We start from the raw sequence: 27,034 nt of genomic DNA on the forward strand, positions 1-27,034 counted from the left end.
TTTTTCACAGCTGTATTTTTATAAACAGATCCATTTTCGAAATTATTTAAATGTTTTAAAATTTTCAAAAGAAATATTTTATTCCAGATTTTTAGGACAAGACCATTTTAATAATTTTAAAATTCTGAACAGCATCGTGTAAGCTATATAGCATTGGACAGCTTTGCATGTTGTTTCTGTTTCATTAAAATTTTCATTGAAGTCTCAGTTTAATTTTAAACATGTGTATGGTGCATTTTACAAATGTAGGTGCAAAAACATAGCGATTTTCTTAAATAATTAGGAAAGGCAAATAAAATATAGATTGCCTTTTGAATATATATAATTTGACTTTTGATATGCATAGTCAAATTACAGATGGTTCACACAAATTAAACGTAATCATTAATTGTCTATGCACATAACAAAGAAAGTCTTAAAGCATTGATCTTTTAATTGTTTTTAAATATATATATAACTTATTACTAGAAAATATTTTTGTATATTATCCCCAAAAAACATAAATTTAATTAATGCGATGAATTATTGGAATACATTTGAGTCAATATTTTAAATAATTTAGATAATTTCGTAAGTAAGTTAGATTACTATTGTAATAAAAATAATTTGAATACGCTGAACAGAAATATTATTTTAAACCTAATTCTTAAAAGTAAAATTTAAATTTAAAGTGCTAAAAAGGTAGCCATTGTTATTGACTTTAATTACTTGACTTGGAAAGGGGAACAAAACAATTCATTATCAAATAACAGTAGCCAAATTAAGGGAGAGTGTCGCCTTTTAGTTAAGTTTAACGCTTTTAGTGAGTCGAAGCCAAAATGCCGTTTGGAGACCTTTCGGGGTAAAGTACTTTCGACTAATAACATCTTGTGCTGCCATATAAAAATTAATCACGTCCGTTTACAATTATGCATTACTTACCTATAAAGCGTTCAGAAACATTCGAATTCTTTTAAATCATTTTTCAAGGTTTACTGTTAACGAAGTTTACGTTACTTGAAATTTTAGTTATTTCTTACCTCCCTCATCCGAAGTTCCGGCAAGTGTACTGGAATGTATAGCAACTTGTTTACTTCTCCCTTTGCTGTTAATCGCATATACGACGAGTATCAAAGATTCTTTAGGTGGAAGGGAACAAACGACGAATGCAGGTGAAGAACGCGATGTTAGATTGGCTAGAAATTTATCCGAGTCTGTGCTCATGACTTCAAGCTGGAAAATTTGTTGAAGACCTCCATCTTCCCCACTTTCACACAATAGTGAAATGCAGTCAGATGTTCTGTTGCTAACTTCGCAATTTCTTGGCTCCTCTGGTACTCCTGGAATAAAGAATCGGGATAATTATTATTAAATTTTATAATATACGCAAAACTTCAGTGCGATAGGGAATGCAATGAAAAATACATAACTCTAATATAAAGCACATTTAATATCGCAAAACGTACTTATGTATTAACGCAACCACCTTCCCTTAATTTGGCGATTTTTTATAACATATGAAATGGTAAAAGTTTCTGATCGGTTGCAACTTTGCGGTATTCGTGCCTTTTTTAGAAAATTTTCAAACTATCTATATTTGTCGCAATTCGGTAAGCATTGTCAACATATGAAAAGAAAATATACTTTAGCAATTGAAATACAAATTAGAATTATTTAATAAGGATTTCCTGATACATAATGAAAATAAAACATATTCTTCTTCAAATCTTCCTGTAATTCTTGTGCGCCGTTCATCTCCTAAAGTACACAGCAACTTGTCTTTGCTATAAAAAATCAGTGAATTGCGGAGGCTCGACATCGTGCAACCCTAGGCAACGGTGACTGCACAGGAAACGCATTTCCTCGTTATTCCCTTTAGAAGTTTTCTGCAAAATTCTGTATTCCTGAAAAAATTTTACCGTAGTTTCCGCGATTGCTGGCAAATTCCACAAACTCGTATTTTAAAACTAAGATAAAAGTATCACGATTGTTTATAAAAACCGCTGGAACTTCGAATACAACAAAAAAGATAACATTCGAAAATGACGGAGTCCTTGACTGAAGGATTGCTATGAGCATGGTTGCCAGACGAATTTTCATGTGCATGGTTGCCAGCGTTTGGCACCATTCTGAAAATTTGGCGACTTCTACTAAGGTGGTTGAGTTAACACGTAACACCCAAAAAACGATTTTCAAGCGCATTGTTTATTTCCCTAGTAAAAATTCAATATTTTGATATGGTTTATACCGTAATTTGTCCTTGTTTGCTTATTTTGTTTAACGAACTAATGAGATATGTTTCATCTGACATACTAAAACCTCACCTCCCTAGTATTGCTTTCTAAGAATGCAACAATTTTTGTGTAACAAAATTGCTAAGCTTACTTACAATCTTTAAACACTGAGTTTGGACTTCTCCACTTCTTACTACGTAGAATACCTGATTATTTAATTAATAAAATGAATCGAAGAGCTACCTAGCTAAGGGCGAAATGTCAACATGAATGCTGTTCTAAGCAATACTCCTTATATTTGCTTTACATATGAGAAAAATCACTATAATACCCAGGCAGTTTTCCATTCAGTACTTGAGTACGTATTCTATGCAACACCAATGGGAAAAGATTTAATTTCTCTTCTGTTGACACCATTATTTTTTTACTTCGCTTAATCAAGAACGGAAGCCCATATTTCTTTTTAATGTAAAACATCAGTGCGGTAAGTTGTACTTTTTAATTTTTTTTTATTGCTGTTGCAAATTACCTTTAAAACACTTAGATGCTATTTAATGGAATGAAGAGATATAAAACTGAAGTAAAAATGGCAAATAGCATTACTTTCGGTTAACATTATTTTAAAAGGATGTTTCTAATGAATGGCGGAAACTCTTTTTATATTAAATAGAAATTTGTAAATGAAATTAAGTGTAAAATAAGCCTTTTTAAAAAAGTTATTTTTAAAATTTTATTAACAGTTGCCAGATCGTATAATGTTTTAAGCATTCAGGCACGTTGGTTACGTTTTGTTATATCATTTTATTTCTAACGTAATGTTACGAATTTGGTATTTAAAAAGCTAATGTTAGTTCAATTATAAATTAAATGGTTTTCTTTCTCGCGCAGTGCAGCGCGTGACGAATATTAAAAGAAAGCTAAGCCGGAAAATTGAAAATACAAGAGCGCGTGCATCAAATAAATAAATATCTCTTTTTGATTTCGAGAAAGTACTGGAAAATTCTAGCGCGTGATTTTAAAATCTTATAAAAGGAGGAAAACATCTCAGTTTGTATCAGTTGCTTAGTTTGTTGTTGTTTAGAAAACTGCTGTTGTTGATTACAGCGAATTCGCGGATTAGCGTTCTTTAGCAGTTTTGAATTACGTTCTATTGTACATTTGAGTAGTTAAAAGATAACTACTGTGAGATATTGTAATACTGCATGATAATTTGAGAAAATTTAAACATTTTTGTTGTAATAATAATAAATTTTTGTTCACTTTTCATCGGACTTGTGCATTCATTTCATAACGAACCCGTACGCACGCAACAATTTTTGGTGTCAGAAGTGGGATTTGAATGCCAATAACAAGAGCGATGGAAGAGCAATTAAGGCAGTTAATATCAGCCTTTGCCTCATTTAAAGAAGAAATTAAAGAGGAAATGAAATTGGGCCAGGAATCCGTTAAGGAAGAAATGAAATTGGGCCAGGAATCCGTTAAGGACGAAATGAAAGCCGTTCAAGCTGGTCAAGAAGAAATGAAAAGAGAAATTACTTGCATAATAGAAAATAAATTTGAAGCTATGGAAAGCAGAATTGACGCAGTTGAAAATAAAGTTGGACATATTGAAGAAAATGCTTCTTCCGTAAAATATCATATTGAAGAAAGAGTTTCTTCGGTGAAAGAAGAAATAGAAGAAAGAGTTTCTTCCGTAAAAGAACATATAGAAGGGAGAGTTTCTGCTGTGGAGGAACGAATTGAAGGAAGAGTTTGTGCCGTCCAACACCAAATCGAACAACAAATTGATGAGAGAGTTTCTGCAGTTGCCAAAGAAATGAATACTTTAAAGAAATTCGTAGCGTCGGCAGGGAGCAGGAGTGATAATTTTAAATTCTTACCAATGCCTGCTCGTCCACCTCTGAAGCTATCCACATATGATGGGAAGACCTCCTGGCAGGTGTATAAGACACATTTTTCTATCGTGGCGGATGCGAATGGATGGGATTCCCAAGCTAAGGCCTGTCATCAGGCCGCTTCTCTGAGAGCAGACGCAGCGGATATCCTTCAGACTCTTCCGGAAAACAAAAGGTTAGATTTCGAAGCTCTGTCTGCGCCTTGGAGTTGCGCTTTGGGGAGAAGTGTTTAAAAGACTACAGCAGGCTCCAATTAAAATCTCGTCAACAGAAGCCTAACGAAACACTTCAGGAGCTCGCCACGGATGTTGAAAGGCTGTCACATCACGCCTTTTCGGAGTGCCCGACAGAAACAAGGGAAATCCTGTCCCTGCAATATTTCATCGATGGAATCCGGGATCCGGAAATACAGAAGGAAATACGAATGGCAGATGTAAAGGATGTAAAAAGCGCTCTGTTGTACGCCGTGAAATTGGAGGCAGCCCAGCAAGCAACTCTTAGAGATCGCTACCCAGTCAGAGCTGTGCGAGTCCACAACCCAGGTTGTCCACGAGTCCACGACCAGCCATCAATTGGTCCCCAATTGAAGGCTCGTTTAGATGATTTATCCAGACAAGTCGATGCTTTGAAGCGGAGTAGCATTTAAACAAAGTGGCTGTAAGATGTTGGAGATGTGGTTCTGAAGGTCACCTACGACGGCACTGCAGAACACCCCAGGGCACGGATAATAAAACGGATGAGTTGACAAGACCAGTGAATGCTTTAAGACGGAATAGTGGTGAAACGAAACCGACCCTAAAGTGCTGGAATTGCGGTGTTGAAAGCCACCTAAGAAGGAACTGCAGAACTCCCCAGAGCACGGAAAATAAGGCATACGATTTAAACAGACAATTAAATGCCACGGGAAGGAAAAGGACTGACAAGAAACCAAAGTGCTGGAACTGTGGAGCTGAAGGCCACGTACGAAAGAATTGCAGAACACCCCAGGGTACGAAAATTGAGACAATTTCTGAGCAACGACGCAGGAAACAAATTAATGACCATATCAAGGAACGGAGGTTGCCAGATAATGAAAAACCCTGTTTTAAAGCGCTTAAGGTCTCTATAGTGAGTGGCAACAATAACGGACTGTCCATCAATGGGAATATCGATGGAGTTCCTTGCAATATGATCGTTGACACAGGAGCTAATGTTACCATCATTAGGAAAGATTTAGCTGAACAGTTTAAAGATAAACTTATTTGGACGCCATCCTCTGTTACCCTTCAGACTGCGTCTGGTGACAAGATCGACATAACTGGGAAGTTAAACGTAAACATCACGTTTGGAAATGCCGCCTACCATCACACGGCATATGTGGCGGATATTACAGATCCATGCATACTCGGATTGGACTTTTTAAGGAAATACAATTTTTCCTTAGATTTCAAAAACAATAAGCTGCTTTCAGCATCTGATGGCATGACTATCCATGCTCAAAAGGGATCCTCGCCTGGAAATGTCGACGCCTTGTCCGAAAGATCGAGCTCGGGAAGCTGCCGAAATCATACCAGGGTCGAAAAGAAACGCAAGACTACCAGCTATTCTCCATCTGAGAAGCTCTTCGGTCAAGACCTTCGTCTGCCTTGTGACCGCCTGTTTAGTCGCCCTACGGATGCGCCTTCATCGCCTGAGGAACACATCCAAGATGCCCAGGCCCGGTTTGAGAGGATGCATCGTTCTGCACGAAAGCGAGTCAACTTGGCGACGGAGAAAATGAAGACCAGATGCGACACATGAGCTACTAGACATAGATCCAACAAAGGAGACAAGGTGTGGTTGTGGAATCCGACTCGACGGAAGACTTTGTCCGAAATTACAGTCACCTTGGGATGGGCCGTACACAGTCCTAAACAGGCTGAATGACGTCGTGGTTCGGATTCGTAAGTCTTCGAACTCTAAACCTAAAGTCGTTCATTACGACAGGTTAGCTCATTACTATTGCCATAGTACATAATGTAAATAATTGTAAATAGTATAAGACCATGGTCCATTTTGTTTTTAAATGTGTATTTGATTTGTATTTGATAGCATTTGATTTGTTTTATGTATTGCATTTATTGTTCATGTTGTTTATTATTGTAATGTAATGCTTATTAATGCATTTATGCCACAGTTGTAAGTTTAGCTTCCTGTCCAGGGATGGTACTTATTGGGGGGACGTGCAGTCCTTGGGAAGGGGGCAGTGTTACGAATTTGGTATTTAAAAAGCTAATGTTAGTTCAATTATAAATTAAATGGTTTTATTTCCCGCGCAGTGCAGCGCGTGACGAATATTAAAAGAAAGCTAAGCCGGAAAATTGAAAATACAAGAGCGCGTGCATTAAATAAATAAATATCTCTTTTTGATTTCGAGAAAGTACTGGAAAATTCTAGCGCGTGATTTTAAAATCTTATAAAAGGAGGAAAATATCTCAGTTCGTAGTAGTTGCTTAGTTTGTTGTTGTTTAGAAAACTGCTCTTGTTGATTGTAGCGAATTCGCGGATTAGCGTTCTTTAACTGTTTTGAATTACGTTTTATTGGACATTTGATTAGTTAAAAGATAACTACTGTGAGATATTATAATACTGCATGATAATTTGAGAAAATTTAAACATTTTTGTTGTGATAATAATAAATTTTTGTTTATTTTTCATCGGACTTGTGCATTCATTTCATAACGAACCCGTACGCACGCAACAGTATTAGACCATAACATCTAACGAAATATGTACTTTTCGAGTCGATGTGGTGTAGCAAGCTTCATTCTATTGGCAACCGCAGTGGAGATATATGAATAACGTATTGCGTTTCGAAGCTTTGTATTTGGATGACAAAAAACTATGATTGCAGTTCATTCTGGCTTTTTATTGTGTGCAATACACTTGACTACAGAATCTTTAGCATGTTCTGAAGTATTTATATCCAGTCACAAATGCAATTTAAAATAATTTATCTTACTTCAGAAAACAAAATTACATAATGTCATCAGTTTTATGTTATAAAACTGATATTTCGCCATGTTTTAGTGAAAAAGCATTGTTCTATTTAGTGTTTTAGAGAAATTATTTGAATGACATTTATTCTAGAAATCTTTACCATTAAGTGTAGAAATAAACTAGAGTCAAAATTTGACGCAACATTAATTCGTATTAAAAAAAAATCATAGCATTTATTCACGTTTTAACTGAATGAATGAGAATTCACATAAGAACTGTAAATATTTCCTTGCTTTACCCGTGATACCATGACTACAGAATGTATGTACAAAATGTGCCACGTGCACTAAACAAAACTTTACAGAAAAGTAGCTCGATCTGTATTCAAATTCGAAAGACAAAGGGGGCTGTAAAAAGGGGGTCTTCAGGCATTTCCTTGTGTGTAACGAGTATTCACCCCAATATGCCTTCTGTTGTACGAATAAGTCTTCTGTTGTACGAAGACAGCCATCCTTGTAGGCTTTTGTGTGTCTTGCTAAGAAATTATACAAACAGGCAAACAAAATGCATTATCTCTATATTAAAACGCATACATATACGATATGATTTAGGTCATTTTAACATACATATGAAAGTTTATTTCATCTGTTTAGAAAATGTACTTCAAACAAACATTCTACGTAAACTTACGGAAATCAGTGCCATCACATTCTCTAACACAATTCTCAGCCTGTCGTCTCGAAATTGAGGCGAAAAGTTTTAATTAATTTACTGAACATTTATTTACTAAATTAATGAACCAACGCTTTATTGCGATACACAGAAATTCATTTCATTCTTATTAGGTATATAGAAGACACTTTCGCAAGTACTGAGAAAGATCAATAATTAAAACAGAGCTAATAGAGATTCACAGTTCAGTTAAAAGCGATAAATGAAGAATGTAGCAAGTATTCGAAGACTTTCATTCGACAACCTTCTACGAAACTTCCTGTCAAACTCTTCTTATCGGACACCTTTAAAACATTCACAGTAAACATTGGAATGTCTGAATCAGCCTGGAAAAATTTCTTTATGGGAAACCTCTAAATCAATAACAAATCCCCATTTGAGAGGAAACTTAGCTGGGAAAATTCTAATCCTAAACGTAGAGAAGAAGATTTCAATGGCAGTCTGCTTTTCTAACAAAGGATCCCATATTCTTGTCGAAAGTGCATGACGTCGCACGCTAGGATTTCAGCTACTAGTGAAATTAATTTACGTAGAAATATCAGTATGAAGTGACATTTGACTGAATTCCTGTACGACTTCAGAATCTGTTCGCTCATTTTCGAGACGACTTTGCTTTGAGATAAAAAAAAATTGCCTGCTTGGAAAAACATATTTTTAATGCCACTATATTTTGGAAAGTGCAAATTACCGTCTTCTTTTTGAAATTTTTTTTTTCGTGAAAAATGACACTTTAAAAAAATCTGACGTGTACACCGCATGACTTCCTTGCATGAAATATTAAATTATACGCATTTTTTCTTCCATTTCATTTAAACTTATTGGATTGAATTAAATCTACTTCGTCGATAGCGCATAAACCACAACAGAATAAAAGCACTCTTTAAAATTTACTCTATTTGTTTACCATAGCGACACTCTGGCGCTAGGTTCACTTAACATATTTCGTTCATATTATAAATCAGAATGCACAAAATTTATATCATTTGAAGAATGATCTAATCGTTGCCACATTCAAATACTATAATAAATCTATAACGATTTATAAAATAAATTAAGCAAACAAAACTAAATATAAACAGTCTTTGACAGACGATTCAGTATTTCTCATTCAATTAATTCAGTTTTGACTTCGCGAAAAGGCTCTAAATATCTAGATTAAAAATTATGAAGTAAATTTTAAACACTTGTTTCCTCGAAAAAATTCCAGAAATGATTAAGCATGACTTAATTCACAATAATAAATGAAGTTGTTATCTTTATTGTTGCGAAGCTTAGTCTCTCTACATTGGCAACAAATCTACTATTCTGCTCTTTCAAATGTAAATGAACATATCCGCCATGGTATTTAAAAATTAGGCTTAACCGCACTAAAACAGCTTTTAAATTGTTGATAACTCTACAAATACTTGCAAATTTCCTAAAGGCATGAAAACCTTAACCGGAAGATAAGAACAACATAATTCAATCATTTTTAAAGCAAAAAATGCAGAATTTACAAACATATAAGAGTAAAGTAGCTGAAAATGAATATTTATATACGTTTGGTGCGGCCGATTGCAACCAAAATACGAGGTGCACATCTACATGTTATAGCAGTCCTATATACAAAATTTTCACGTTCTGAGGCTACTCGGTTTTGAGTTATGCAAGATACGTACGTACGTACGTACGTACAGACACCACAAAAAATTCTCTTCAGAATTCATTTTAAAGCAGTTTTATAATTTTTTGAAGGAAAAAAGAGTCTTTTATTGTGTCCTTATACGTACAGATGTCACGCAAAAACATCGTTACATTGCATTCGATAGCAGTCAAAATGGATATTTTCGTTGAAACATGCTGCCTGAAACGTTTCGCGATTGCATTACTTCCTTTTTACTTCATACAAGGATGCAAAGAACAAGAACGGAAGTCTATGCTTGTGCTCTTTCCGAAGAAAATTAATCATATTTGGTTATTAGAAAATGCTGTGAAAGCCATGATTTTTCGGTATTCTAAAGCAACGATAGCTAATATTGTGAATAATAAAAGGGGGAGTCAAATTTTGGCTTCCTGGATAAAAAATTGTTAAAAATACATATCCAAGGGAAAAGCGGAATGTTTCGAATATTGCAAAGGTATGAATTTTAATATTAAAAGAAAATCTTGGAAGTCAAAAGACAGTTGCATAATCATTAATATGATCAGTGTCAAGTGTAAGTGATTAATACTGATTTTAATCTTATAAAGGCAAACAAAAAAAGTAAGGTGCATTGTAGATCTCCATGACATACTGCTGGAAGCCCAACCCGCTGCAGAATTTTCTATGAGAAACAATTATTCGGACAAAAATAGAAAAATGTGGTGTAAAAAAGTAATCTTGGGTATATTTAAATGACCGCAATATTGAGAGATAAATTTATTTTCATCAAAGAAAAGGAAAAAAAAAATCTTAGAACATGGTTCAAAGAATATAAAGAAAGCTTTTCAAAGAGATTTATGATTGTTGCTGGTTTTTATTATAGCAACATAAAATAGCTTCCCCGCAAAGCAGGTTGAGGGTTGCTATAAAATTGCAAGGGAAGGCAGGGTTGCCACATTTGGCGGCAAAATTGGCGAAATGCCATGAACGGATGGAGAACCTTCTGTTACGAATTCTTACCGGTTTAGCCCAGAACGTTCTCGAACACAACCCAAAAGCTATATAAACCCAGCTGGTACGCAGTTAGTCGTGCGGAGTCCATCGAGTTGATAGTCAGTCAGTGAGTGCCGAGTTGGTCGTCGAGTGCACCAAAAGAGTCTTTTAGTGTATCGCGTTTAGTGCATCGTCGAGAGAGTGTGTTGAGCTCGAGTGTGTCGAGAGAGTGTGTTGAACGACAGAACCGAGGAGTCGGGAGCTGTACTCTAGTGTATCGTCGAGTGCATCTCGAGTTGTAGCGTGGAGAGTCTTGAGAGTACGTGAAGTTCCGGGAACGACCGAGCAGAGTCGGCAGCTGGCGCTTTACAGTGAAGCTGTCTTCACCATTATAGCCTGATTGCCTGAAGGCTGTGTCGCTGATTGTTACAGAGTGTGTATAGTAGTTCTTCGACGACTGTAAAAATGTGTTTTTGAGCTGTCCTGACCCAATAAAGTGCGCACGAACCCCCTACGTGCGTAACGTAAAGGAAGAATATAACACAACAATATTAATGAATAATATAAATCCACAACTATGGAAATTAGTCAAGGAAAAAGATTAGTAATATACTGATCGAAGTATGTAAATTTATAAAATTATGGCGACAAAGCGTAATCATATCACATGTAATTAAACTAACTAGTCTGCCTTTTGAATAAAAACACAGATAGGAATACATTTCTTGAAGTTATCTTTTTAATTAAAATATCCTTAAAAGATAAAGTGCTTGATAAAGAAAAACTCAAAAAATTAACGAATTGAACTTTGAAAAGTAACTTAAATGCTAATGCGTAAAACCTCATCTTGAGTTTAAAAGGGAGAAAATGTAAAGAAAACAGAAAGCAAAGTCTTATATTAGCATTAATTATATAAAATTTAAATACATCTTGAGAGCATCCAACCCTGATTACAGATACACACATAAGATAGCATTTGCATACTTTAAAATAGTAAATGTTATCTGACATTCCTAGGAAAAGTATTTTTTTATTGAAAATTAAAATAAGTTTCCAGACAAAAATTAATAAGCAGTAAAGAAAATAAATTCTGGAAAGAACAACATTTTATTCTGAATATTCAAGTTAATCTTATTTTTATAGTTGTAGAGAACTTCTAAAATGAGAGGCTCAAAATTTACTAGAAATATTCTCCTTCCAATTCTGTTAAGCTTATTAAATGAAAGATAACATGACTTTAAATCGACTTATACGCTTTTTTTTTCGAAATGTTTCAGACTTACTTCTGTATTTTAAAATATGAATGCAAAAATGTATTTTTTTAGGATGGCTGTTATAGTAGAAAATATTGAATATCCTAAAATATTTAGGATTTTCTGTCTGAATTTCCTATAAAATAGACAATTCAATAAATCAGTAAAATCCATCATTCCCTCTTGTTTTCTGCTTCTAGTAGAAATGCAAAATAGTTAGGCACTGTCAAATGTTCAGAAACAAACTAGTTAAATCATTAAATATGTTGCCAGTAATCATGAAGTTAAAACAGTGATCCATTCAGATGAACTAACTGTAGTGGATATATTTTAGATAACATTATTTTTTTGGAAACCAATCGTAATTAATATAATCAGTAACTTGAAGTAGAAATCAAAACTATGTTAAACACAAACATGTAGATCACATTTACGTATCTTTACTGTAAAGCGCTTGCATACCGGTTACATTTAAGCTAGTACGTAATTTTTTTCCAAAGTTTTCTTTCTACATAGCTTGCAACGCTTTCTAGCAGGTAAGCCACTTTACAAACTTTTCAGATGCACATGAGTTAGTATAGATTAAACCTATATGGTCCACGGTCCGATGAAGACGCTCTAGGACTTTAGACACGCCATCTTTTTTTGTTGTCCTAAATAATCGCCTTAATTTTAAGATAGCAAAATAGAATTATATTTACGAGGAGTCATAGGATGCAGAGACCTTACAACCTGGGCTTATGCTCCTAAACATTATTCTGATCCTAGATTTAATTTCTTTCTCAATGATGCAAAAAACAACTTCTAACAAAGTAAGAAAACTAACTAAATACATAGTTCCTTTCTTTGATGTACAATGAAATATTATTGTACAGTAAATTATTTTCTTTAGCATTAGAGAACTGAAAAGACTTTTCTGACACTATGTTCTTTTTCTGAAACTACTAACTGAACTTAAAACGATCTTTGGCACCCAGTGACATCTCACTTGGAACAGTCATATTAGATTTCGCTGTAAAAGAGTAAGTGTTTCGCCTAACATTACTGCCCTCCCTATCATGTTGGAATTTTTAACGCTTTCGCTTTCGATGATTATTTTTAACGGTCTTTTATTTTCCTGCCTCGAAAGACATTCTTAGTTTTGGATAATAATCTCTTATTGGATCTTTTCGTTTTAATTTTAAATCTTAATTTCAACCCCTTTTTTATTGCTGGCAGTCACGTGACTTTAGCCAACCACATTGTTAAAAGCATTCACTTTGATTGTGACTGCGATCTATCAGTAATAAAGATAATGTTGTTTCAAGTTTCCCATTGGGCTCGAATTCGGAGAGCTTTACTTCGGAGTCATTTTTTCTAACAATTTTTAAAGAACAATTTTTACTTTATATCTTGAATGAAAGTAATGAATTAATGTCAGAAATTTTTATTCATTGTAATCCATTTCTTTATTTCACGCTTTAGTATTTCCGCCGCTTTAACAATCATTATTGTCCATTTAGGATGATTATTTTGGAAATGAAAACTTTATTTCTCATCTACCGCTATTTAAAAACAGTAAATTCTCCGTTTATTTTTAACGCTATCTGAATTTACTGTTCTTTTTTAATTGATGGGGTATTCCATATCATTAATTTTATTTATTTTTAACATTATAACTTTTAATAATTTCGTTTATTTTTCTAATTTTTATAGCTTTATCATGGAATATATTTATATATCATTTTTTGAATACAGAACACGGTTGAATACTTTTACTAATTGCACGCAGACCATTAATTTTTACCTTAGCAACTTCTTTTTCATATTTATCTTTTATACTAATATCTTAACGAAATTTTTTCTACGTTTAATTTAATGTAGAGTAGCAAATACTGCTTTTTAAGGTACATGAAAGGTTACGAAAGAAAAGGTTAAGAAACATATTACAAATATCTTTTATTGACATGCAAATCCACGCAATTTGAAAACGTGCAAGATCAAATAATTATAAAAAATCCACGAATTATATATACTTTATATATACTTTTTAATTATATATACTTTTTAAGTTACTTTTATAAGCGCCATTGCGTTCTTTTCATTCATTTTTATTACATCGAGAAACATTTGGCGATTTCTAGCATGCAGTTTTCTAGCATGATTTTAAGAGGAAAGTATCCAAAAATTTATGATTTTTTTTAATTTAGGAATATTGTACCCAAGGTCGCTAATCTATAATTATGTAGAATTGTAGAATCATTAGTTTATTTTATAGCTAGAGATGTGAAAAATTTGCAATGCCCACACGAGACTCCAATCCTGGGCCTCTCGAATACGCGCCGAGTATGCTTCCAGTTTCACCACGAAGGCATGCTTAAAAAGAAGAGAAAAATTACGCAATAGTAAAAATTATTAAAAAATTATTTAAAAAAATTACCCGGTAGGGAAAATTACCCTAAAATACATTACTTGCTTTCACATCTTCTATCTTTGGTACAAATTGTATTTTAATTCTTCTTGTACGCAAAATGCTGCTCCTACACATGTGCGTATACCTGCTTGTAATCATACGTAATGCTATCTCTAATACACTAAGTATAAAGTTTTCCAGAAAATGCGTTTAAACATTTTGCATTAGCAAAAAAAAAAAAAAAAAAAAAAAAAAAAAAAAAAAAAAAACTCTTCTGTTTTGTTTACACGGTATCCGGACATAATCCCGACAGCCGAAATATCGACAAGCCAGAATCCCGACAAGCCAAAATCCCGACAGGGTCGAAATCCCGACAAACCAAAATCCCGAGAAGCCAAAATCCCGACAGGGTCGAAATCTCGACAAGCCAAAATCCCGACAGGGTCGAAATCCCGATTGTCCAATATCCCGACAGGGTCAAAATACCGACACGGGCGAAATCCCAATAAGGCTTAATGACCCCTTAACATACTTCCACAGCTGCAACTAGTATATGCTTTGATGACTAGCAAATCTGAAGAAAATTACAAAAGATTATTCCAAGATTTAATTGATTTCGCTGAAGAAAATAATCTTGAACTGAGGCCATCTAGAATCCTTAGTGATCTAGGAAAGGCAGCTATAAATGCTCCGCGCACTTAAAATGCTGTCGAGGATTGGCACAGAAGATGGGAGACCTTAATTGGACGACCCCATGTTGGCGTTTATAACATCATAGAAGGATTTCAAAAAGAACAGGAGCATGTGGAATACCAAGTTGAATGCATTCTTCGCGGAGAACAACAGCCAAAACGTAGGAAGGTAGATGAAGACAGAGAAAGGAGAATTATGACTGTTGTGGACGATCGTGATAATCGACCTGTGATGGAATATCTTCGTGCTATCGCTCACAATGTGTCACTGTAAATGTCGTTTGCATGTGTAAGTGATGTTTTCTTTTTCTTAATAAAAAGAATTTTATAAATCTTCATTTCAAATTTTAACGGTCATTTCAATTTGTTAAAAATTATTTTAAGTAATGACATAATTTTTATGATTTTTTGATTTAAACTTTTAATTAGTAATATGTAATAGTTAGTTAAAAATTGTATTTTATTAAGCTAAATTGAGTGTTTGTATTTAGATATTAACTTGTCGGGATTTTGGACAGTCGGGATTTCGACCCTGTCGGGATTCTGGACACTCGGGATTGTGACCCTGTCGGGATTCTGGCTTGTCGGGATTTTGACCCTGTCGGGATTTCGACCGTGTCGGGACTTTGGGTTGTCGGGATTTCGGCCCTGTCGGGGTTTTGGACAGTCGGGATTCTGGCTTGTCGGGATTTCGGCTGTCGGGATTATGACCCAGACCCTGTTTACACACTTAAAACTCTCCACATTTGTAAATCAAACCCTCCTTCCCGTCATACTTAAGTAATTTTGATTTCATATTTGTTTTTAATCACTTTCTGGCTATTTTAAAAACCAGTGACGAATGACGTTTTGAATTTTTTATTTTTCGGTTATCAATTCTAAAGTCATTTTTAATCATCTCCTGTTCAATTGATTTAGCTAAGTATTCAAACATAATCCAAGTAATCCAAGATTCCATAAATTAAAATTATATATGCAACCACTATTATTTCACAGCTTATTTCATATTCTTATCAGATACACATTGTACAGCTTCTAGGATTTTGAATTCATACTGTCTAAATGCTGTTTTTGGTATGAAAGGCAAGTTCAAAGTAAACAACAACTTTTTACCAGATGTGTAATCTTTTCCAATAAGTCTTAATCCAAGCATCAAGAAAGATTTCAAAATATTTTTTTTTTACATTTATAGAAGCAAATGCTTCTATAAATACACATTTGCATTTCAGGCTAAAGTTTTAGCAAAGTCCACATTTTGAATCTTCTACTACCGACTGAAAGTCAGTTTCGAAACATACTGGACGGCAGAGAATAGAAAAGATAGAAACTAATATTGCAACATCAAATATTCCATTTTCTTTTAAGTCTTGAACATTACTTTTTTTTTTTTTTTTTTTCAGTCACAACATCTATCAGTTCAAAAGTTTTTAGTTTGGATGTTCCAACTGTGCAGCGATTACTGTAAAAAGATCGCTCTTTACTTTTCCTGATCTTGCTTTTGGTATCTTAGAATAATCAAAACAAATCGCCAAATGCTCAAAAGAAAACAAATACAAGAAAGAATTAAAGAGCTGAATGTAAAAATTAAACAAAGATAAAGCGTGAATTTGAGTGTAGAAAACAAAGAACAAGCGTAGAATAAATGTAAACAAAAATAGCAATGTTGTTAGTCCCAGTTCGAAAAATAAAGTCAAATAATTATTGCCAGAAACAAGAAAAAGTACCTAAAATTAAAATGAAATAGTTTAGTACAATTTACGCCCAAGCAGGTTAAAAACAAACACGGATAACAACATTGTTTACATTTAAGTCGAGGCTTTTAAATTTCACTTCCGTTCCTTCTGCTTTCACTTCCGGTGCAGTTAATTGGTTATATCCTTTCTTCTAATTATCATAAACATAGAAATAAACCATTTTTGAAATCCTAGAAAATTGCTCCTTCAAACTGGACAAAAAAAATAAATAAATAAATAAAATTATAAGTATTTCGCCAAAATCGTCTTTTTAACGTAAGAATTAAAAAATGAGAAAAGTTTTCATACCAATTCGAAGGGTTTACATTGCTTAAACTGTGCTTTCTGACTTTACATCTTTCAATAAATATTTTTCATAAAGTCTAAAACTTACACAAATCTGGACTAATTTTTTCAATATTTATACTGCATGTTTGTTATTATATAATTAATAGAGACAAGGTTGAATTTTTTAAAATATTGAAAAGAAAATATAATGAAATCATGTTTATACATAAAAAATATGCTTTTTATCGCCATAAACTAATTCATTAATTCCAAAATTGATTCCTCAAGTTATCAAAAACATTATAATAAACAAAATAAAATTTAAGGCAGAAACACTGATAACTGTCGAAGGAGAAAAGTAAATTTTTCTTCAAACGTTTTAATAAAAAAAAAAAAAAAGGGGGGTCAGCAAAATAGTTTTTTCAGCTTAAAGTCATTTTGGTTCTTAAATGAAAAAAAAATCATCCAAATAACCAGGCATCCTTGGGGAAAGTGCGGAACGTTGGTGAAAGGTTACATGTTAAATTCAAAGAATTAATCCATGTGTAAACACATATTCCCAAGACACAGGAGAACGGCTATGCAAACTAGCTTCGCTATGTTTTCTTCTTTAAAAAGATATCCAAAATAAAGCATTTTTAGCAAAAATAAACAAATAAAAAATAAGTAAAAATAAAAAATAAAAGATAATTATGCTTCAAAAATAGTTTCGTGAATTGGAAATAATCTTATATAAACTATTATCTGAATAAAGGAAAAATAAATCAAAACATAAAAATAAAAAATATTTAAATACGAGTAAATAAACTTATACTAAAAAAGAGCTTTAGCGCGACATAAACTATTAACAACATTAAGAATATTAAAGAAAGTAAATAAAAGTTAAACTTATTTTGCAATTTTAAATGCTAAACATTCAAAGTATTTAAAAAAAAAACTTACGAAAATCAAAATATGAAAAGTTTGCGTTTAAGAATATTAAAATCTTTTACCAAAATCTCTTTTAAGGGGACTCAAACATTTTAAAACCCATACGATGTTCGAATAGGTGACTGTTGCAAGAATTGGGGTAACTTATTTATTTTAAAAGCAATTACTACCAACTTTTTACAGCTGACTACATAATATAGCTGCTTTCTGAAATAGTAATCAGAAAGTTTGTGTACAAATATTTTCATAATTTATTCCGCTTTGTGACAACATTTTTCGTCATGTTTCCAACTTGCGCGCACAGTTTAAAACATTCTGTTTTATAATTTAATTCCATATTTAATATATAGCCTTTATAACATTTGGAAACTACTGTGAACCTAAAATTCTAAAAATTTCATGTTAAATTTTTATTTTATTTTGAGTTGAATTTATAAAATGTATTTTATTAACAAAATTTGTAATGTTTTCGTCCGTAAAATTTTTCATTATTAAAATATTCATCAGGTTGTTGGTTCAGTTACAAAATAGTGCCCATATAAAGCATTCCATCCAATTTCAAGTATGTACCATTAGCCATTTTTAAAATATCATGCGCGCAAGGTGGAAACATGGTGAAATATTTTGTCACAGAGAGGATTAAATTACAAAAATATTTGTGGCAACACAAACTTTATGGTTACTAGTTTCCTAAGCAGGTATATTATGTAAACAGCTGTAAAAAGTTGGAAGTAATTGCTTTTAAAATCAATAAAATATCCCAATTCTTGCAACAGTCACACATTCTAAGATCATGAAAGGTTTAAGGTGTATGAGTCCCCTTAAAGTAAATTAACTCTAGTAAAATATTAAAAATATGTAGTACTTAAAAAATGAAAAAAAGTAATAATAAAACAGATTTTTCTGAATCATTTTTAGATTAGAAAATTTTAATTTGTGGTCAAATATACATCATCTAAAGTCTAAGAATGGAAGAGTTATGATGAATATATAACTCTGGGTATTTCAGGTATGACAAGTTACATTACATACTGAGTTTCATAAATTGTGTATGAAAACAGAAAATCACGTTTATAATGAAAATACCAAGAACTTGAAACTAAAAATAGCAAGATAGCAAGAGAAATAGCAAGAAATTGGAAAAATAGAAAGAACCTGGAACATATCATTCTGCTTAGAAGGATAAATTCCGGTGTTTTGCTTTATTCTAAAACGGATTTTAAACCCTATGATTATTTCATTAATTTTATGTAAGTTTAGAATCCGAGTAAGTAAAATTTAATATTTAAATACTATTTTAAGTAGTTTTCCATATGAAGAGCTAATGTTTCAATTATCATCCTATCTTTATACATTCAGAGCACACCGTACTTGATTTTAATACATATGCCATCAATACTGTAATGTTTTATTCATATATTTGTTACAGCCACTACTTCTACGTTCTTTTATTATTACTGAATTTGAATCATTCATAATAACTTAACGTATTCTACGAAAAACAAAATATTCTATTATTTACATAAACTTCGTACGATTTACATAACTGAGAATAATTCTTTTAAATTAAAGAATAATTTGCTTCTGCAGTAAATTTAAAATAAAGAAGTGAATACAGCATTGTAACTTTTACTAATCAAATGTTCCGTAACAACTTGAAAGTTTTGCGATTAACGGCAATGAACAACAGGCTAGACCAAAACAGCATTAGTCATAGAGAAATAAGGCAGCTGCCTTGAAACTGCCACTGGGTTAAGCAACATAATTCACGAGCTCATACTTTGCCACTTGACTGCATGGCGCCAGAACCTAAGATTTATATTTTTATGCACTCTATATATTTCGAAGTCAGTTTTAAATTTTCAGTGAAACTCCATTCCTTGCTAAATATTGAAATAACTTACATTTGCCTTCGAATGTCCTTTGCTTGCATATTTTTTGTGCGGAATATTCCTTATAATTTTCAAGTCTTCGTTGGCAGCGAAGTGTATCTAAATAGTACTTCTTGAAAACGCATGTCCTCAGAGTATTATATTATATACAGTATTATAACCTTATACGAAAGGTAATACACTTAAAGCAATGTGAAAAAAAATGGAAAGATTTGGCGGTAAGGCAGAAGAGGTTTTAATGGGTTAAATTTCAATTTCGATACATTTTACATATCAGTGATGCATATTCGACTTTTATCAAGAAAAACAGATTACTTTTCCGACCAGGATGTTAGCTTTAATGCTTAATGTCCCTTTTTCTGAATGAAAACAAAACTTCCAAGAAAATATTTTAATCATTTTCATCTTCCATAAAATTTATGCTTCTATCAGTAATTATGATGGTATAGCATTTTGCAGACGTTTTGAGTAGGTCTTTGCCGTTGGTATTCTCTCAGACACTTTGAACTGTTTGTGGTACCATTGCCACCAGTATATATAATGAAAATTTTGATATTTTTCTGTTACTCCAGTGTACAGCACTTCATGTGAACTCAAAAATATATTTGATAATCCATTCACTTGAGTTTTAATTTTTAAGTATTTGGAAGTATAGGAATTATTTGAAACCATTCGTATCAATGATATCAATGATTTTAACATCCATATTTGTTATTAAAGACTACATCCAATTTTTTAAAGAAAAATATTATATTTATTTTTGACTTTTCAATACTTCCATGAATTACCACTGCGCAAACGATTGCGTATAATTGCAATATTTCTTTCAACTCTGAAAAGAAAGATCAGAATATCTAGTCCACAGGCTCTCAAGCATTTTACATTTTGCATCAAGTAAATAATAGTTAAAACTATATGTCGTAACATGATATACTAATATATGTACCATAAGGAGCGCTATTTCACATTCTTTCAGCACAAAAAATTAAACATTTAATTGTTTAATTTTTTGTGCAAACATAATTCCACCAAAAATAATATAATATATCATTAGTGGTATAGGTACCATACTTTGAGAAATTCTGATCAACTAAAAGCCAAAATTTTAGTCTATCAACTAAAATTTTGATTTTTTCAATCATTGAAAAGTAAAATGTATCATCCAAATATCCGATGCAAATATTCTTCATATTCTGCATACTTCTCAGATAGTATCTTATGTAATTCGTGAATAAATTAGAAAGAAATCTACCGCAGATAACACTTATCCAAATGTTCTGGTAATATCTACAGAAAATTAATTAAATGTTGCCGAAGAATTGTTACTTTCTTATGAGATAATCAATATGCCTTAAACTCTTCAAGGTCTTCCGAAACATTTGGCCTTTCATTTTACACAGAACCACATTTGTGTTTTTGGTTGAAACAATGGCCAAGTGCTCTCTGTAGGCTCAACAGCTCTTTTGTAGTACGCTTTTGTTGAGGAAGGTTATTTAACTAATTTAATGTTTCTGTCAGGGTTTTATGTTAAGATTTTAGATAAAGGCTTCCAATTGTCTTTCAGCCATACAGCAATTAAAGTTAATTGGATTATTTACTTAAAAACATATAATCAATCTATTGGTTTAATTTTTTTGTTTGATTATGGCAAAGCACTCAGGGCTATCTGCTTAAGGAGAGGAATGCCTTCGTCGGGGACATTCTATGGAAAATTGGCTCGTAAATATGTTGTACACCCTTGCAGCCAGCCCATTTGGTCGTACCCAACCCCGGGACCAACTACCAGTGTTCAGCGATTTTATCACTAGGCCGCTGGTGGGCCCGGCCTAAGAGAAAGGACGTTTTCGTAGAGAAACTGGCTCGCGTTCATGTTATATATATATATTTTAAATTAATAACGTTTCATAAAATGAGTTTTTCTAACATTAATTATGGTGTTTATTTCACTTTTAAAAATGGATTTAAAAAAGAACACAGAATACATACAGAAAATGGATATTTCTTTTAGGAGTTAGTTGATATATGCAAATAAAATTTATTCTATACAATGTTTAATTTAAATAATGTGTCTATATTTTTACCTGTAAATAGGCAGATTATTTGCTAAGAAATTACCTAGCATTGCCAGTATACAGGTCTGTACATTCATACTAATATAATATCATACTAAATGTTCAAAGCGACGTATCTCAGTCAATAATGATAAAAATTATAACTATTTCTTTTCTGTTTAGAAATATTTCATAGTTCTGAATAAATGATAAGGTTTTAAACCTGCAGTATGAAACCAACCAAATAAAAACACTAATGAATTGAGAAGAATGAAAATAAAAATAAATAACTATTAAAAATTAATTTATTTTTATCTTACAATATGCACTTAAAGTTATTTAACGAAACATACTTCATTTTAACCAGTTGTTAAGTTCCGTTAATTTTATAATATAGGTTTAAGATATTAATGCTTATTGAACAGCATTGTAACTTAATGCTATTTCATTCAAAATGCATTATTTTCACATTTCATTCTGTATGCTTTAGAAATACATTACATTAAAATAATTATTTTATTAAGCACTTTAACAACAGTTACTGAAATTCAGTTACAGTTAGAGTTTTGTTCACTCATTGCTTTCCTATTAATATTTTATTTTATGCTAGCATTATTTTCTTACCAGCAGGAATAATCCGGAAAGAGCACGGATCCTTTTGTTGGCCAATAATATTGGAAGCCCAGCACTGTAGAACGCCATAATCCTGAGGCACTCTTGGTGACACAGTTGCCACACTTTTTGTTCCGTTGCTGGCATACTGAGTAGGAGGTAATGGGGACTTGCTGTCAGAATTACTAAGGACCCATGAAAAGTTGACAGTCGTCGGATAAGCGTCAACTGCACATGCCACGCTAACTGATTCTGTCCTACCAACGCCGTATACGCTGCTCCTAACCGATTCACATCTTGGAGCATCTGAAAATATTCAAATGAATTAATTAATTTCAAACCTGTGTTCGAAACGGATTCTAGACAAATTCTGAGTAAACTACAAGGAAGTTGATTAAAAGTAAATGTGAAAACGTATGAACCATGCATAATAAACAAAATAGGTTTATGTAGACATAGAAAACTTGTAAATCTTTGACTAAATTGTCAACAAATATTACATATTTACTCGTATCTACGAAATCGAGCAAACAAGATTCTGAAAGTTTTTCAGGTAGAATTCAATAAGATTTAGATTGTTCCAGCGGACTCACATACATATATCTGCATAATTGCTATACATATCTTCAGTTTAAACATTTCTTTCAGTCAAAGATATCTTTCAATCTTCAGAGATTCAAATAGTTTTTACAGTTTTGAGCTTTCATATTTATCAATTAACGTCATCGTAATTTCCAGTCTGCAACAGCGAGACCACATTTAAGATATGATATAATGGAAATTTGAGTAATCAAAAGTTTTTAGAAATTTAATTCTTTGAGATTTGAATGACTAGAAATACATATTTGAGAAATTCAGACTTTCAGTTGCATGTAGAACTAATTTTTTAAGAGAACAAAATTCAGACGCTTCATGGTCATATTTCGGTTGATATGTATGTATATATAATATAAAGATCAGAAATTTTGGAATAACGTATGACATTAGAAACAAATTTTAATAACATTCATGATGTAAATGTTTATAAAAATCATATATTATATTCAGTTATAAATTATATGAATAACATATTTCATATATTATACTAGTTATACATATTATTAGAAAAAATTAAAGATATACATTTTCAAATATTTAATTTTTCAATCGCTCAGATAAGTCAACAACAGGTAAGTTTAATTTAAATGCATTCTTTAAATGCAATGTAGTCATGATTACATTTAAATATATTCTTTAATACGCAATGCAGATATCATCGTCAGAAAGAAAAGCTGAGAATCTTTTGCCGTGTCGTGTGGAAATACTTCGGTGAAACGACAATAGGCTACATCGCACGGATAATAAATTCCCTGTGATGACACTTTTTCAGAATGAATAATGATTAAGCTAAGGGGCAATGTATTCCAAGGGGTCCCCAAATCACTTTCTCATTCATACAGAAGCAGTGGAAAAAAGCAAAAATAATCAAAACTAGTGTCTTAATGTGAAGGGCTCCATAGAGTTTAGGTAAGATCTCCCCCGCCCACACTTTTCATATATCCAGCTTAGACTGTAAATATTATCTCATTTCCCTTTTATGTGCTCTTATTATGTAAAGGGTCATCGGACTATCATTGGAGGATTATGTGGTTTAAATCCTACTGACAGAACAGTTAATTTATTCAGTTTCCCTTTCCCAAAATGATTACTGGCTATAATTTCATCAATTTAAGACTCAGTAGACAATAACTCATCGCAAGTTGGATTTCTTCAACTGGGACTTAGGCATCTGCTAGTTTACATTTTAAATGGAGTAGCTTATATGTATCAAATTATGTCATGCATATTCGTGTGATAAAAGTGTTTTAAGTTGTGATAAAAGTTAGTATACCTGAAAGCATTTCAAAGATCCGTATTTCGACAACCCAGTGAGAGCACCGTTGATATATTACAAATAGCTCTCTGCAAACTAAATGCAGTTTAAGCCATTGAAATATGTTTATTAAATAAAGAAAATTTAATAATCATAATAAAGTATTTATTTCTAAAGGCATTACGTGCTTGTAGAAAACTCCCTTTTATAAGCGACAAACGTAAGATTTGAGTAGACATTTTATTTGAATTTTGAGTACTGATTATATGTGTAAAAAATAGCTCATCGAAGTAATTTAAAGGACCAAATGTAAAACCTATCTAACTGATCGACGTTAAAACAAGTATCCTTATATGTCTCTCCACATGTCCAGGGGAAAGCATTCGTTTAAGTTGTAATCGAAACCCTTACAGCACTCTTTCCTAATTTGATTCCTGCAGACACGAGTTGTTTTTGTATCTACGTTTGACGACCAAAAGACGGATTATTCAACATCGGTTATTAAAACTGAAGATAAAATTAGAAAACTTCCTCCTTATAATGCTAAAATAGAAATGAGTTAAAGATCCAAACAAATAGAGAATCACAGCATTTCAGGGAATAAATTATGAATTCTATTTCATTGTTAGCCCCAAAGAGACGTTATTCTCGAATCGGATATCAGCTTCGAAATGGCATTTTGCACTGAATCACTATAAACTGCGTATCACTTTTCAAATTGTTGCCACCAAATATTATCGCCTTGCATTTAAAGAAATTATGTCAAATATGGACACCTGGAAGCCCGAATTTTAAATTTCGAATTCGTTTTATTATCTATTTCATAGTTTGTAAAATTTAACGAATTTTTAATGAACAAACTCAACGATTTCAAACAGATCAGTGGCAGCACTGTATGGAAATAATAATTTTTATCTGCAGCCCGCGAAGGTGTCTGACGGAAATTTTAAAGATATGCTTCTTTTAAATATTTTATGATTTTGCTGTTGAATCGAAATTTATGTCTCTTAAGCGTCATGAACGGGATATTTAATAAATAAAGTAAAAACGCAAAATGTTAATAATAAAAGGATTAATAAAAATTTATAAATGCATCTTATTAAGAAAACTGAACATCGATAGGATGAACTGAGAGAAGACCGAAAAAGCAGAAAATTCGTGCCACTGCGTCTGGAATTCTAAATGTATACTGCTATGCCGCTTTTAAAATGTTTATCATTTTGCTATTGATTTGTATATAGCGTAGTGAGAAGAAAATGATACTTAATAATAAAGCTAAAAAGACAAAGAAAATAGGTTAGTAAGAGTGAGTGTAACAGCAGACTGGTAGACTGCGAGCTCAGCCAGAGCGTAAAAAAAAAAAAACGTTAGAAAACCCTTCTGGGAGACGGTTAAAATCTTAAAACTTTAATTTTCCGATTTTTTTAATAAATTTCTTAAAAGCATTATTGTCTCAAAAATAAATTGAAGGATCCTTTGTATATTTTAATCCGAATTAGAAGCAATGTCTATGTTAATCGCATACTGCATTTAGCTAAATGATTTTCTATATGCTTTCCTAACAGCTTTCAAATCATCCATTAATTATATTTCAATCTATGTCAGATGCAGTCAACTTTATTGCCTAAGCCATCCATATGAAAACAGTATTAGATTTCAACCTAGATTTTAAACTCCCTCTTTAAAATTAAGGCATGCATCATTTAATAACTTACAATCAATTCTCCAATAAATCAATGATTTGGGGACAGTGGTTGAAATCCTTATTAATTTATCCACAAATGTCATTCTTCTCTTTAAGAAGCTCGCTAGACTAAACACTGTCATTCTTGATATAACTAAAGGTTTTAAATTTCTGTTAAAGAGAATTGTAAAAGTATATGTTTTTCCAAGAAGTGCCTCAAGAAGGCCAAACATGAAGAAATTTTCTAATAATATTAGTGTTAAACGAGATAAATTCAAAATTTCGATAATCATTTTTATTTAAACTTTAGATACAATCCAGGAAATAATGACCAGATAAGATTAAAGTATTTAGAACCATTCTCTGATGCTATTTTTAATACAAGTTTCGATGTTCTGTAATATGAATATTCAACTTAAAATAATTCATTTTTTTTACATTTTTTAACTTTAATATAATATTCATACTGATACTGTCAAGAAAACAATTCATATATGCATTAATTCATAATATAACGGATTTAATATGCACATAAAACAGATTCAACTCGTACATAAAACAGATTTAACATGTGCCTAAAACAGATTTAACATATACAAAAAAATTATGTTAACGCTAGGCAGCATATGCTTGGCAGAGCAAAACGTATTATTTTACTTTCAAACGCCCTTAGATGTCTTCTTTACATAGCGCAGGAAAAATGAGTACTTTTCACATGCACATGAAAGTTTAGTTACGTGAAATAACGCTTTGCCTAAAAATGAAGTATTTTAATAATAATTATTAATAACCGAAAAAAATATTATTTGTTGAAAGTTCTATCTTTAAGTAATAAAATAATATGAAACATTTTTCTTGCAATATTAAAATCACATTTCGGTTTGGAAGTATGGTTACAATATTAGAATTCTATCCATAAGGATCAAAATAAAAATTCGCAAGTGTGCTTAAAATATCTTAAAATGATCTTTTAGTTTAAAATTTAATAATAATAGTAAAATTTTTCATTCGAAAGCTTCGTTAATTATGAAATGCAGGAAAGAAAAGCAAAAGATTTCATTACTGATCTTCCTAAACTAGGTTATAACTTCTTCTAAACTAAGTTACAAATCAAATATTAACTATTCTTTACGTAGTAATATTAACAAGCATATAAAACATAAAAAATATTTGTATTTTCTTAAAGCTAATCTTTCTAGTTCATCATTTCAACCTCATTTCACTAAAATAAAGCAAAACGTCA

General features: G+C 32.1%; 1 protein-coding gene across 1 annotated transcript in view; it reads right to left on the reverse strand.

The window, feature by feature from the left end:
* LOC118189870 (neural cell adhesion molecule 2-like) overlaps positions 1–27,034 on the reverse strand; it is a 616,409-nt gene that overhangs the window by 208,704 nt on the left and 380,671 nt on the right. The window contains exons 7-8 of the mRNA XM_085812484.1: positions 22,268–22,561; positions 1,020–1,319 (exon numbers count right to left, since the gene is read on the reverse strand). Coding sequence (XP_085668610.1) covers positions 1,020–1,319; positions 22,268–22,561 — 594 coding nt within the window. The remainder of the gene's footprint in view (positions 1–1,019; positions 1,320–22,267; positions 22,562–27,034) is intronic.

This window comes from Stegodyphus dumicola, chromosome 3, assembly GCF_044657685.1.
Source record: "Stegodyphus dumicola isolate Sdum_Otavi_A_Nest chromosome 3, ASM4465768v1".
Lineage (NCBI taxonomy): Eukaryota > Metazoa > Arthropoda > Arachnida > Araneae > Eresidae > Stegodyphus > Stegodyphus dumicola.